The following is a 12,245-nucleotide window of genomic DNA, read 5'->3' as shown; positions in this document are numbered from 1 at the left end:
AACCCTTGCCACATGGCAGCTTTGGAGATTCTCAGGAGCCAATGTGAGGTGCCCGGAGCCCCCGGGCCCTAGACTATAGCAGTCGATTTAACAAGCGCACGTGGTCGGGGGCAGGGGGTTGGAACCAGGAGCCAGGTCTGCTCGGAGCTGTGAGTCACATCCCAGCGCCTGGGGCCAGGTGCCTCCCTCACGGCCCAGCACGGCTCCCTAGGGGCCCCTGGGGGCAGGGCAGCCAGCCAGGCCGTGGACCTCGGCCCTGGGCTCGGCCTTGGGCAGGGCCTGCAATCATCATGCCTTTTGCACCCTGTTGGGCAGGAGCTTGGAAGCCCACCCCTGGTCTGAGCCTCACTTTGTCCGTCTGGGCAACGAGGGCTTGCATCGTGGGTGCTCACGGGCTTTGTCCTTGGACAAAGGTTGCCCACCTTCCGAGCCCTGTGGGTGATTCCCGTGCCCCCTGCTGCCCCGCGCCTCGGTTCTCCTTTGCACCTGCCCCTCGGTGCTGAGGTGTGAGCGCTGTGTGCGTGTGAGTGTGCTGCGGGGTGGACGTGCACTCTGGGGCTCCCGTGCCGGCCCTGCCTGGGGGGGGGCTTGGGTGACCAGAGGGGCTCCAGCGGCCTGAGGGATGCCCACCTGCGGGGCAGGGCCTCCGTGTCTCCTTCTTGGAGTGGGGCTGTCCCTGGTTGGTGTGTGGGCCCCAGTGGAGCCACTCGAGTCGGGCCAGGAAGCCTCCCCATCCCCTCCCAGGGGTGCGCAGGGGCCTGCAGGCTTAGATGCGGCCCCTGGCCCTCTCGCCCAGCACCCCCGCGCTGGGGCCTCAGGACGGCTAAGTGACAGCTGACAGTGAGCAGCAGGCCTGGGCTGCCCCGGCCGGCTGCGCCTGGGGCGGGGGATGGCTGGCCGCCGGTGAGCTCACGCTAATCTGATTTCAGCCCGATTAGCTCCGAGGAGGCCGACCAGGGCCCAGGATTAGAGGGCGAGGCGCCCAGGACACAGGCGGCCGATCTCTCGACAGGGTGGTCCGGCTCAGTGAGGGACAGCTAGGGGCCCTCCCTGGGGCTGGGGGCACCTGCACCTCCCGGGGCTCCCCACACAGATAACAGCGGTACCGCCTCCCTTCTGGGCCACTTGTCGTGGGGCCAGTTTTCTGGGGACAGAGCCTTGTGTGGCCGCCCTTGGTCGATTCCCCGCAGGTGGAGGACAGAGAATGTCGCTTGTCCCTCTAGCCCCAGGGGTCGGCCGGCCGGCCATCAGGCCTCGGGCCACAGGACGAGGATGGGCAGCTCCTGGATGCAGCCTGGCCTCTGGCCCCCAGCCCTCGCCCTCGGCTGTCTCTCTCCCAGAGCTGGAAGCCGTTCCTGCTAGGGGGACAGACCAGAGGCCCTGACTGGCCAGGCTCCGGCCACGTGCCCTCTGGGGACCCAGTGTGGCAGGGTAGGGGAGCCCCCGGGCCTTAGTTTCCCTGATTGTACAGTGAGGGAGACAGTGATCTTGTCGCTTATTCAAACCAGCCCCCTTACAGGGGTGCAGGGGAGGCTGCTAGTGAGCTCCTGGACAGACCTGGGACTCTGGGCGGCTGGCGGTCGCCCCCATCTTCTCGAAGGGCCTTCACTGCTCTTGAAGTGGACGTGGGCTCAGATCTCGGCTCGGGCGCCTTCTGACCTGGAGCTGAAGTCCTCTGCCTTCTGGGCCTCAGTGTCCCTGCCTGTGCGGTGGGGCTGATTGCTGGAGGGATGGCGGAGGTGCAGTGTGCTGCCAGGCGCGGGGGCACCCCCAGGAGGATGCCGGCCTGGGTGCTTTCTCTGCACCCCTCTTTCCCTGACGGTCGAGTCCCAGGCCAGCCTGGGCTGGACCGGGAGCCACTGGGAGCGGTGCTGGAAGGCCAGGGGCCCGCGTGCCCACGGCGGAGGGCGGAGGGGGTAGGCCAGGCAGACACTGTGCCCATGACGCGCCTGCCCCCTTCCGAGCCCTGAAAGGAAGCCTGGCCTTGCCGGCTGCGATTGTGGTTGGGAGCTGTGTAATTAACTCTAAAAATGGGAGGCTGAGGAGGAATTAAAATAAGGGCTTAGTGGAAATTAGAGATGAGTGGTGAGCAGAAAAGCCTGGAGCCAGGCTGGAAGCTGCAGACGTCCTGCAGGGCAGGGGGGAGGATGGGGTCTGATGCTGCAGGCCAGGGCAGCGGAGGAGGGGCGGGTAGGGGGTTTGGCGGGGCCCAGGGGTCGAGCGGCTCGGGCTCAGACGCCCCCCCGTCTGCAGGCTGCTCTCAGGGGTGGGATGGGGGTGAAGCAGCTGAAGGCAGGGTCCTGGGTATCTGAGATCCGATGATGGGACGGGCTCTCTCGGGGTCAGGGTGTGAGACTCGGTCCCAGGCCCTCCCCCAGCTCCCGGTGGCTTCCTCAGCTCCTAGAATGCCTGCTTAATCTCTGTCTCTGCCATTACACAGCCTCCTCCCTGCGTGTCGGTTTCTCTGTGACTGTTTTGTGAATTACATTAAAAAAAAAATATCATGGTAAAATACACAAAGCTTGAAATTGCCATTTTAACCATTGTTGAGCATACAGCTCAGGGGCATCGAGTGCGCTCACGGCGCCGTGTAATCGTCACCGCCAGTATTTCCGGGACTTGTTCTTCTTCCCAGACTGAAGCTCTGTCCCCACTGAACACGCAGTCTGCCTCCCCCAGCCCGGCCCCCAGCCGCCTCCTGTGTCTGTGGACTCACTGGTCCTGGGCCCCGCATGCGAGTGACATTCTGCAGTGCCTGACTTTCCGTGTCCGTGTTCTTCAGGAAGGTCAGGTGAGGGAAGAAAAGACGGGGCTGTTCCAGGGCCACATGTTCAAACCAGTAGCTGTGGCCACTTTTGCAAGTAAATTTAAATTCATTAGAATAAAGTGGAATTACAAGGACGCTTGCTTGGTTGGACCCGCCGCATCTCCAGAGCTCAGCAGGCGCGCGTGCCTGAGGCCGCTCCACTGCACGCGGCTCACAGGGCCTTTCCATCCTTCCAGAAAGTTCTGTTGGAGAGTGCTCTTCCAGGTTCACGGAGACAAAAGGGACTTGACTAAAGTCACCTGTGATCCAGGATTGAACTTTGGGCCAGGACTGTTTTCTATCAGGACGTCTTGGTTGTCCTTTATCTAGTAAAGAAATGCTGAGTGCTGTCTAGAGATGAGGTAATGTGGGACCTATGTTAATTTCCTGATTTTGACATTGGTGCTCTGACTGTGGGTAGGGGGTGTCCTTGTTCTCAGGAACTACATACTCAGGTGTTTGGTGGGGGGCCGCATCTGCAGTTTACTCTCATGCGTTCAGAAAAAGTGTACATACACAGATACACGCAGATACACAAACACACAGATACACGCAGAGACACACAAACACACAGATACATAGATACACATACCCAAAGTGTACATACAAGATACACGCAGATACACAAACACACAGATACACGCAGAGACACACAAACACACAGATACATAGATACACACACCCACAGATATACAGATATACACACACACAGATACACGCAGACACACAAACACACAGATACACACACAGAAATACAGATACACGCAGAGACACACAAACAGATACACACACACAGATATACACACACACAGATACATGCAGACACACAAACACACAGATACACACAGACATTGATACACACAGATAAGCACATAGATGCGTGTACACACGCAGACCCACACACCTGGTTCCCCCCCACAGGTAGGGAATAATTAACAGACCATGGGCACCAAGCCAGTGTTGTCTCTGACCAGTGACCAGCCCAGCGGGAGGGAGGAGGGGCCCCGCCTGGAGGCTGCTCTGGGACCGGGGTGATGCCCACTGGGGGCGGGTGGGCGGAAAGATCCATGTCTGCTGGGCTCCACGTGTCCCCTGGGAGTTCTGTGTGCAGCTTGGTTGATGCTGTGCCTGCCGTAGCTTCTGATTCTGGCCTGGCCTTCACCTGTCCGTTTGTTCAAGTTTCTGGTGAGAGTCCCAGCATCTCTGCAGGTCTCTTGAAGTTGAGCTGTTGAGCCCTTGAAAGTGAAAGTCGCTCAGTCATGTATGACTGTTTGCAACCCTGTGGACTATACACAGTCCATGGCGTCTCCAGGCCAGAATACTGGAGTGGGTGGCCATTCCCTTCTCCAGGGGGTCTTCCCAACCCAGGGATCGAACCCAGGGCTCCCGCGTTGCAGGCGGATTCTTTACCAGCTGAGCTCTGTCCCTTACGATGGGTTGATGGGTCTGAAACCCTGGCTTGGTGTTCAGCTGTGTGCACTGTGGTTCTGACCTTGTGGGCACCACGCCGAGGTGGACTGGTGGGGGGCCGATGGCTCCCACATACCTAATGGCTGCTCTGTGCCAGGCGCGTCCCGCTAGGGAATCGGGCCTCAGGAGCCCTGGTCCAGCTGCGGGCACTGGACAGGATCCGAACCCAGGGCCCTGTGACGCCGAGGTCTGCATTCCAGGCCGCCTCGTCTGCTGCCCCCATCTTTCCCGGCTCCTTCTCCACGGGGACTGGAAGCCAGTGGCCCTGTTCAGCCGCCCACCGCCCGCCCCTGCCCTGGCTGTGTTGCCCACGGTGGGCTGGGTGGGCAGATGCCGGGCTCCTGGGTGCTGCTCTGGGGTTTGATGTCGGCCTCCGTGTTCCCCCACCTTCCGTGTGTGCCCTGCGCCGCTCCAGGGCTCTGCGTGGCTTCCGTGGGCCTTTGTCACGTGTAAAGCAACGGGGATGTGTCTGTGCCGGGGAAGGCTCCGTGCCTGCTGACTGAACAGCAGTCTGTTTTGTTCCAGTTGTGGTTGTCTTGAGTTGGGACGTGTGGCTCCCCAGACGGGTGCGGGACGCTTGGCGTTTGCCCTGAGCCGGGCGGCGCCGGGAGGCAGGGTCTGCTACTGCCGGTGTTACTGCCCTGCAGACCGTGCTGCTTGAATGACGCTCCCTTCTCTCCTCTAGTTCCTCTGTTTGAAGAACATCCGCACCTTCCTGAAAGTCTGCCATGACAAGTTCGGACTTAGGAACAGCGAGCTGTTTGACCCCTTCGACCTCTTCGATGTCCGGGACTTCGGGAAGGTGAGTGCCCTCTTTCTGAGGCGGCCCCAGCCCCCCTGGGCAGAGCCCCGTGGGCAGGGGCAGGCCGGGCTGTGTTACAACTAGAGGAGGCGCTTTGGGGGCTGGGGCTGCAGGATCTCCCCTCCCGCCTTCTCAAGCTGTTCAGAGTGAAGTCAGGGCATCGTGACCCCAGGAGGACGGAGGGAAAGCTGGCCTGGATGAGTCCAGACCCGGGGGCCAGCCCTGCCCTGGCTTTTCCAGCTGAGCGACCCTGGGCGTTTTCTTCCTGCCCTGAACCTCCCACCCTTTCTGGGCGAGCAGGCACCAGCTCGCGGGGCGGGCCGGGATGGGCAGGCACCGCGCTTACTGCGGTATGCTGAGAAGGGAGCTGTTGCATTATGCCTGAGACAAGTGGGGCTGTCTGGCTCCGAGCGGCGTCGGGCGGGGACAGGTGATGACGTGAACTCCTTGTCCCTGGAGCTGATGCCCCAGGTCCGTGGCAGAGAACTCGGGCAGCCTCCCTGCTTTCTCAGCGAGTGTCCCTGGCGACTGCCGTGCAGAGTCTTGGCAGGTGCCAAGGCCGGGCGGGGGTGCAGCGCACCGTGGCTTCCGGTGAGCCTGGGTCCACAGTGTCCACGCAGGGTGTCACGGTCCATCTGGAAGCCAGCAGTTCCCAGGTCCCTCCTTTTAAAAGATGGAGTCAGGACGTGATACCTTGTTGATGGACCGGGGGCTGAGGCTTGAGTCAGACCTGGCTCCGTGCTGTGCTGAGGTGCAGCTGTCCCCGAGTCCCCGCCTGCTCTTGAGGGGGGGCCCTTCCCTCCCTTCCCTCCCTTCCCTCCGCCCGTCAGTGCTGGCTTTGTGAAACGGGCACTTCCCGGACTACCCAGGGACGAGTTTCCACCTGCTTACGGGAAGTTATCAGAGGATGTTTATTGCCTGCTTTATCTGAGGACCATTATCAGTGACCTGGTGTTTGAGGAAGTGTTCTGCGAACACATGATTTATGAAACGCAAGGGGAATTTTGTATTTGCAAATGCTGAGAAGTCAGTTCCAAGAGGAGCCGTCATTCGAGGCGCTGTAAAGTGTCAAATTAGCATCGATAACTAGGACTTTCCCATAAGCCACCTGGGCCTGACGGCCCTCTTCCTCGGTTCTGAAAGTCCATAGACGTGAGACTCGGGGACCAGCTCTGTGCCGCACCAGCGCTTAGAGGTCTCTCCTCCTCTCTTGAGTGGCTCTCCCACGTCCCTCTGGCTGCGAGGCATTAGCCTAGGCCTCTGAGGCTTCCAGGCCTCCCTCTGCTGGGGCGGGAGCCTGGGCCGGCGTCCTTCCCATCAGTGAGCTTCTCCGTCTCCGCAGACTTGCTTTCAAGTGGATTAGAACCTCTTTCCCGTTTTTACTTCTTGTGACCAGCAGTGCCCTGGGCAGGGGAGAAACCAGTGGCCCTGGACTTTGGGGGAGGCCTTCAGAACACACACACATGCGCGCGCGCACACACACACACTCACACTTTTTATAAACACTCACACACACAACTGGTGTTTAAAGTAATTGCATAGAGAAACAGGAGAGACCCGGCCAAGCCCACTCCTCAGCCAGCGGTGGGTGCAGAGCCCAGCCCGTGTGACGCGATGAAAAGGTGGACATGAACTTGGATTAAATTCTCGTCACGTGATCTGCCAACCGCGGCCAAGCACTTGGAAAGGGGGCACCCCTCGTGGTTGTCAGCGGTTCCCGCGGGCGGTTTGAGCCCTGGGGGCATGTGCTTGCTGCCCACAAAGGGGGCCGGCTGCCCTGGGAAGCTGTGAGTGGGCCGTGGGTTTGGGCTCTGAGTCAGGGCGTGAAGCTGCGGGTAGCCTGGGGGCGCCGAGGGGCCTTGGTTCAGCCTCACCTCCTGCAGGGAGGCTCCGGGGAGAACAGAGCTGCCCCGAATCTGCCCTGCTTTTCATGTCGAGTTGGATGGATCTGCTTCAGAATCTGGTTTCACTCACTGGCGGCTGACCTTGGCAGATGGCGCAGCGACGCTGACCTGCCTCGGCCTGCTGGGGACCCGGGGGTCAGGGAGCCTGCCCCGTGCTGCCCGGCCACAGCGGGTGCTCGTTACACGGCGATGCTGTCGCCTGGCCCTGCCCGCCCCCAGGCTCAGCGGATGGGAGGCCAGCTCGGCGCGGGTGGGTGGCGGCCTCCTGCCTCAGGCCCCTTGCGCCGTTTTGCCCCCATCGCCCTCCGGAGCCCAGCCCGGTCCTCTGCTGCCTCGTGCCCGTCTGGGTGCACGCCCGTGTCCTGCCCAGCTTCCTCCCTGCTTCGCTTTATGAGCGCATGAAGCTGTGGTCGGCACCCCGAGACAAGTGGGACGTGGGGCCAGCCAAGGCTGGGGCGCCGAGGCACGCTTCTCTCCACGTAGGGGCCACTGGCCAGAGCCTGCTCTGCTGGGCCCGTCCCCGCTGATGTCTGGGGACGGGACCCCCTGGAAAGCACACAGGAGCCAGGCCCTGGCTCTGCACCACCGCTTGCCCTGCTCCGGGTCCCAGACATGGGGACTGAAGCCACCCTGGGTAGCTGGGCAGGGCAGCTGTGGACGGGCGGCAGAGCCGGGGCTCCAGCCCGCGGGACGAGGCACAGCCACGCTGCTCACTCAGGTGTGACTTCCCGGGCCGGCCTGGGGGGACATCCGGTGACGGGTGGGAGGTGGCTTTGTGCACAGGGATAGCGGACGCTCAGCGAGGGCCCCACGGCCGATCCGCCTCTTGCCCTCTGGGAGCTCTGCCCCGTGGGGTCACCCGGGTCCAGGTGGGCCTGTGATGCTCAGGGGTGTCAGACCACTAAGGCGTGATGGCGACTCTGCCCTCCCAGGCCCTCGCTGCTGGCCTGGTCCCTGCTGGCCGGACCTGCCTGGAGCCCGTGTGGAGGGTGACGCTGAAGTCGATCCCCAGACAAGGGGACGGGGCTTGGGGTCAGTTGTGGTCCCGCATAGTGGGCGGGCCGGAATTTGACGGCACTGTTCCTTTCTCAGTTTGCCTGGTCATCCTCTGCTTACGCCCTAGGATTCAGGAATGGAAAGGAGCCTTATGGTATGGCTGTCTCAGGCTGGTTCAGAATTTTCCAGATGTTTTTGTCATTCTTCAGGAGGCTTGTAAAGCGTTCAGGTCCTGTCTGGGTTCTGGGTGTCGTTCTTTCTCTGAGCAGCTGCCTCTCAGCGTCCCAAGTCTCCTAGCAATGTTGGGAGCGTGCATGCGTGCTCAGCTGTGTCTGACTCTCTGCGACCCCCTGGACTGTGGCCCACCAGGCTCCTCTGTCCATGGAGCTTTCCAGGCAGGAATACTGGAGAGGGTTGCATTTCCTCCTCCAGGTTGGGAAGGGAAAAAGCATCCATTCCTTGGTTCCTCCACTCCTCGATTAAACATTCAATAAGCCCCCAAATTAGTTAATTTTTAAATCGAAGGATAATTGCCTTACAGAATTTTGTTGTTTTCCTTCAATCCTCAACATGAATCAGCCATGGGTATACATATGTCCCCTCCCTCGCCCCCAAGAATTTATTAAACGCTTACTAAGCTCAAGGTAAGATGGAAAGACTTGCGTGACCTTTGCCCTCTGAGGGTCCCCCACATCAGCTGCTGTGCAGTTCATGGAAGAAGGAAGAGTGGGAAGGTGAAGGCTCTAAGCCCTCCCCCTGGAGCTGCCTGGTGCTGGCCCACCACGCAGCCGTGACCACCCCGGGGCCCGTCTTCTGGACGTGAGTGTGGGGCGGGTCACCCAGGACTTGGCTGCGGCAGAAGTCCCGAGCCCTCCCCAGCAAACCGCCTTGTGGAGTCTGGCTGATTCGCGGGTGTTCTTCCTATTCCCAGAACCAGCGGGGCCCTGGGCTTTCCCTTCCCACCTTCCCTTTTGGGCGGGTGCGGAGAGGAGCTGATGCTTTGGGGTGTATGACATGCCAGAAAGTGTTTTCCCTGACCCCAGGTTGACGGAACCCACCCTGCTCCCCAGCCAGGAGAGACCCTTGGCAGATGCCTCAGCGGGACAGCAGGCAGGTGGGCCCCAGAGACCCTCGAGGCCTCCGGGAGCCCCGGGTGCAGCCAGCCGGTGCCCACCTGGAGCATAGCAATCGACGGGGCGGGCTGGGGCGGGGGCGGTGCTTCCTGTGGGTTAGATCGGGCTTCCTGCGGATCCTCCTGTGGATCCTGTGGATCGGATTCCACGTAACTTGGACTCTGAGGTTTCCTTTCTGCAGAGTAGAGCGGGGACAGGATGGCCGAGGGCGCGGCCGTGTCGTGGAGTCAGCCAGGAAGCGAACGTCCAGGTCCTGCCGTTTTTATTAGCAGTTTGGTCCTCTTCTTGCTCACTCACCCAGCAAGCTCAGGAGGAGCAGAGGGATCCAGAAAGCTGGTTCTGAATCTTTCTCCTTTTTTGGCTCCCTCCCTGGTATTTCCCTAGGGGTCGCATAGAGGTGTTAGGTTTCTGCTCATACCCGGCCTGTTGGGGAAGATTTGAGCTAAGAAGCGAGCTGAGGGCCTGAGCTGGGAGCCAGCCTGCCGCCGAGCCCGGGCCCTGCTCCCGCCCTGATGGCACGCGTGTCCTTCTCGCGCGTCCCCTCCCCCCCCCGCCCCCGCCCTGTGTCCTGTCCCGGGCATCTGGCTGGTGTGCAGGGCCCGGGAAGGTAGGGCACGTGGGAAGGCCGCGTGGGTGGCCTGTGTGGGCTGCGTCTTCGCGAGACTCCTCGGTGTGGAAGCGGGCTGGCGGTTTGGATGGAGGGTCCTGGTGAGGTTGTAGGGTTTCTGCGGCTTCCCTCTGATGTTTTGCCCGTGGAGCCGCAGATGGCTGTAGCCGCAGAATGCCCGCCTCATCTCCTCGCTGTGAGCTGGGCTTCCATCACCTTCCCGCCCAGCCCCCCGACGCTGGCGCTCGGTGACCCCCTTTACAGACCAGGAGGCGGTGGCTCCGAGGGTCAGCAGACCCCTCCGGGCCGCATGGCCGACCGAGTCCCCGGCCTGGGCGTTTGTTGGTTCCGCAGCCTCTCTGCCCTCACTCCCCCGGCTGGCCTCCCAAGGGAGTGGTGACGTTGTGGCTTTGCCAACACAAGGCCCGGTCCTGGCCTTGCCGCTGGGGTCCGTCCAGCCGCAGCCGGTTACCCAGCCTGGTGACTTTCCGGGACTTAATTTCCTCATCTGGAAAATGGGGACAATCTTGCCAGCTCTCCCTGTGATTGGATCCCCGTGGGCGCTGTTGCAGGCGGCGCTCCATGTGGGCTGGAGCCCGGTGGTCCCTGAGCAGACGGAGTTTGCATTTCGCTTTCATTATAGTCGTTTGCGGACAGCCACCACCGGACACGTTCACTTGCACTGTGAAGCCAGGGGTGGAAGTGAGAACGCCTTCCAGGAGGCAAGTCTGTCCTCTGGGTGGGCAGGAGCAGGGAGGGGGCGGGGGCTTCTCCTGAGTGGCCTGGGAGCCGGGGGTGGACCCCGGGCTCAGGGCGGGCCTGGTCGCCCTTCCCGGGACCTGCTCCCGCCTTCCTGCCCAGCGCACTCACTCTCGTCGCTGGCTTTCCTGCAGTCTGACCCTCGGCCCGCAAGGCTCTCCCTTGCAGCCGCAGGGCCGCTGCCCTCGCCTCCCTGGGGCCTGCGCTCGAATCACTGCTATTTAAAATGGCGGGGGTGCCTCCTCCGCCCCGGGCTGCCCACCGTCCGGCAGTTTCCTTCCTTACTGGGGCTGTGGCCACAGTGATCCTCGTGATGCCCGGCTGGATCACGAGCTTCCTGGGTGTACGGACTTCTCTGCTTTGTTTACTGAAGTCTCCGGGGGCTGAGAGCCCTGCCTGGCACGAGGGGCACCGGTCCATTTTTGCGAGACTCGGTGGGTCGTATTAGAAGAGCCAGGGAGCTGTTGGTGGGGCCAGAGGGACGGTGGGACACCTCCGTAAAGGCCCAGGCACCTGGTCAGGGGACCCAGGCTGGCCCAAGTGGCCCCGCGGAGGTCTTCCCCGGGGTGCTGCCTGTCTCGGAGCCCCGATTCCAACCTAGTCTGGCACAGCTTCCCTGCCTGCCCCCAGCCCGGGCTGCTGCAGCCTTGCTGGGTCAGCTCAGCTCACTTTAGCCGCCCCCTCGCCCCCCGTTTTGAGAGGAAGGTCTGTGAGGCTGTCTCTCGTTTGAGTTAAAGAGCAGAGCACACCCTCTAACAGATGGGTTTAATTCTCCTATTTATTATTCATTGAAGTATTTTGCTAGGCTCGGAACTGCCGATGCCGTTGAACCTGGCTGTCAGCAAGGCCGGGGGCGGACGTCGGGCCCCTCGTTGAACTAACGCGCGAGGTGGGGGGCCCAGCGGTCCCCCCAGGGGCTGGACTCGTGGCGAGCCTGCCCACCCCTCCTCCTGCCGGCGGGGTCACCCACCTGTGTGGACCCCGCGTGGTGTGTGCTGGGGTCTTTGCATCCAGGAGCTCCTGCCGACTTTAGGGGCCTCACGGGGTGAGGAAGGGAGCCGAGGCCTAGAGGGAAGACGCGTCTGTTTGTGTGGTGGAGCTGGGGGGTCGTTCGCGGGGGAGGCCAGGAAGGCAGCATGGAGGGGAGGCAGCGAGGAGGCTGGGAGGGTGGTGTGGAGGCCGGAGGGGCAGAGAGGAGGCCAGGAGGGTGATATGGAGGGCCGGGGGGCAGAGAGGAGGCCAGGAGGGTGGTGTGGAGGCCAGGGGCAGAGAGGAGGCCGGGAGGGTGGTGTGGAGGCCGGGGGGCAGAGAGGAGGCTGGGAGGGTGGTGTGGAGGCCGGGGGTTGGGGGGCAGAGAGGAGGCCGGGAGGGTGGTGTGGAGGCTGGGAGGCAGAGAGGAGGTGGGAAAGCTATCTGGGTAGAGGCCACAAAGAAGCCTCAGTCAGGATGCGGGCGAAGGGGTCTAACTCGCAGCTCTTTAAAGGACACAGGCAGTGAATTCCCTCACACAGTGGATTTTAAGCCATCTTCCCCGGGGACCAGGAGGAGGTGGAAGGCAGGGTCCTGCTGAATCGGAGCAAGTCCTCTTTCCCGTTTTCTGCTTCCTCTTGCCTGACAGTTCGCTTGTAGGCGGCGACCTGCAGAGGTTAGGAGTGTGGTTTGAAAGCACCGGTCCGTGACAGCCGAGGAACCCACTTCCCTGGGATCGGGGTTTGGGGAGGGTGGCGGCTGGGGTGGCCCTGTGGCCTCACGGGCTGCCTGCGGGGCC

General features: G+C 62.0%; 1 protein-coding gene across 1 annotated transcript in view; it reads left to right on the top strand.

Moving 5' to 3' along the window:
- VAV2 (vav guanine nucleotide exchange factor 2) overlaps positions 1 to 12,245 on the top strand; it is a 175,349-nt gene that overhangs the window by 31,745 nt on the left and 131,359 nt on the right. Inside the window, exon 2 of the mRNA XM_052648088.1 lies at positions 4,962 to 5,078. Within this exon, the coding sequence (XP_052504048.1) occupies positions 4,962 to 5,078 (117 nt within the window). The remainder of the gene's footprint in view (positions 1 to 4,961; positions 5,079 to 12,245) is intronic.

This window comes from Budorcas taxicolor, chromosome 11, assembly GCF_023091745.1.
Source record: "Budorcas taxicolor isolate Tak-1 chromosome 11, Takin1.1, whole genome shotgun sequence".
NCBI classification, from domain to species: Eukaryota; Metazoa; Chordata; class Mammalia; order Artiodactyla; family Bovidae; genus Budorcas; species Budorcas taxicolor.
This window is presented reverse-complemented; position numbering and strand designations above follow the sequence as displayed.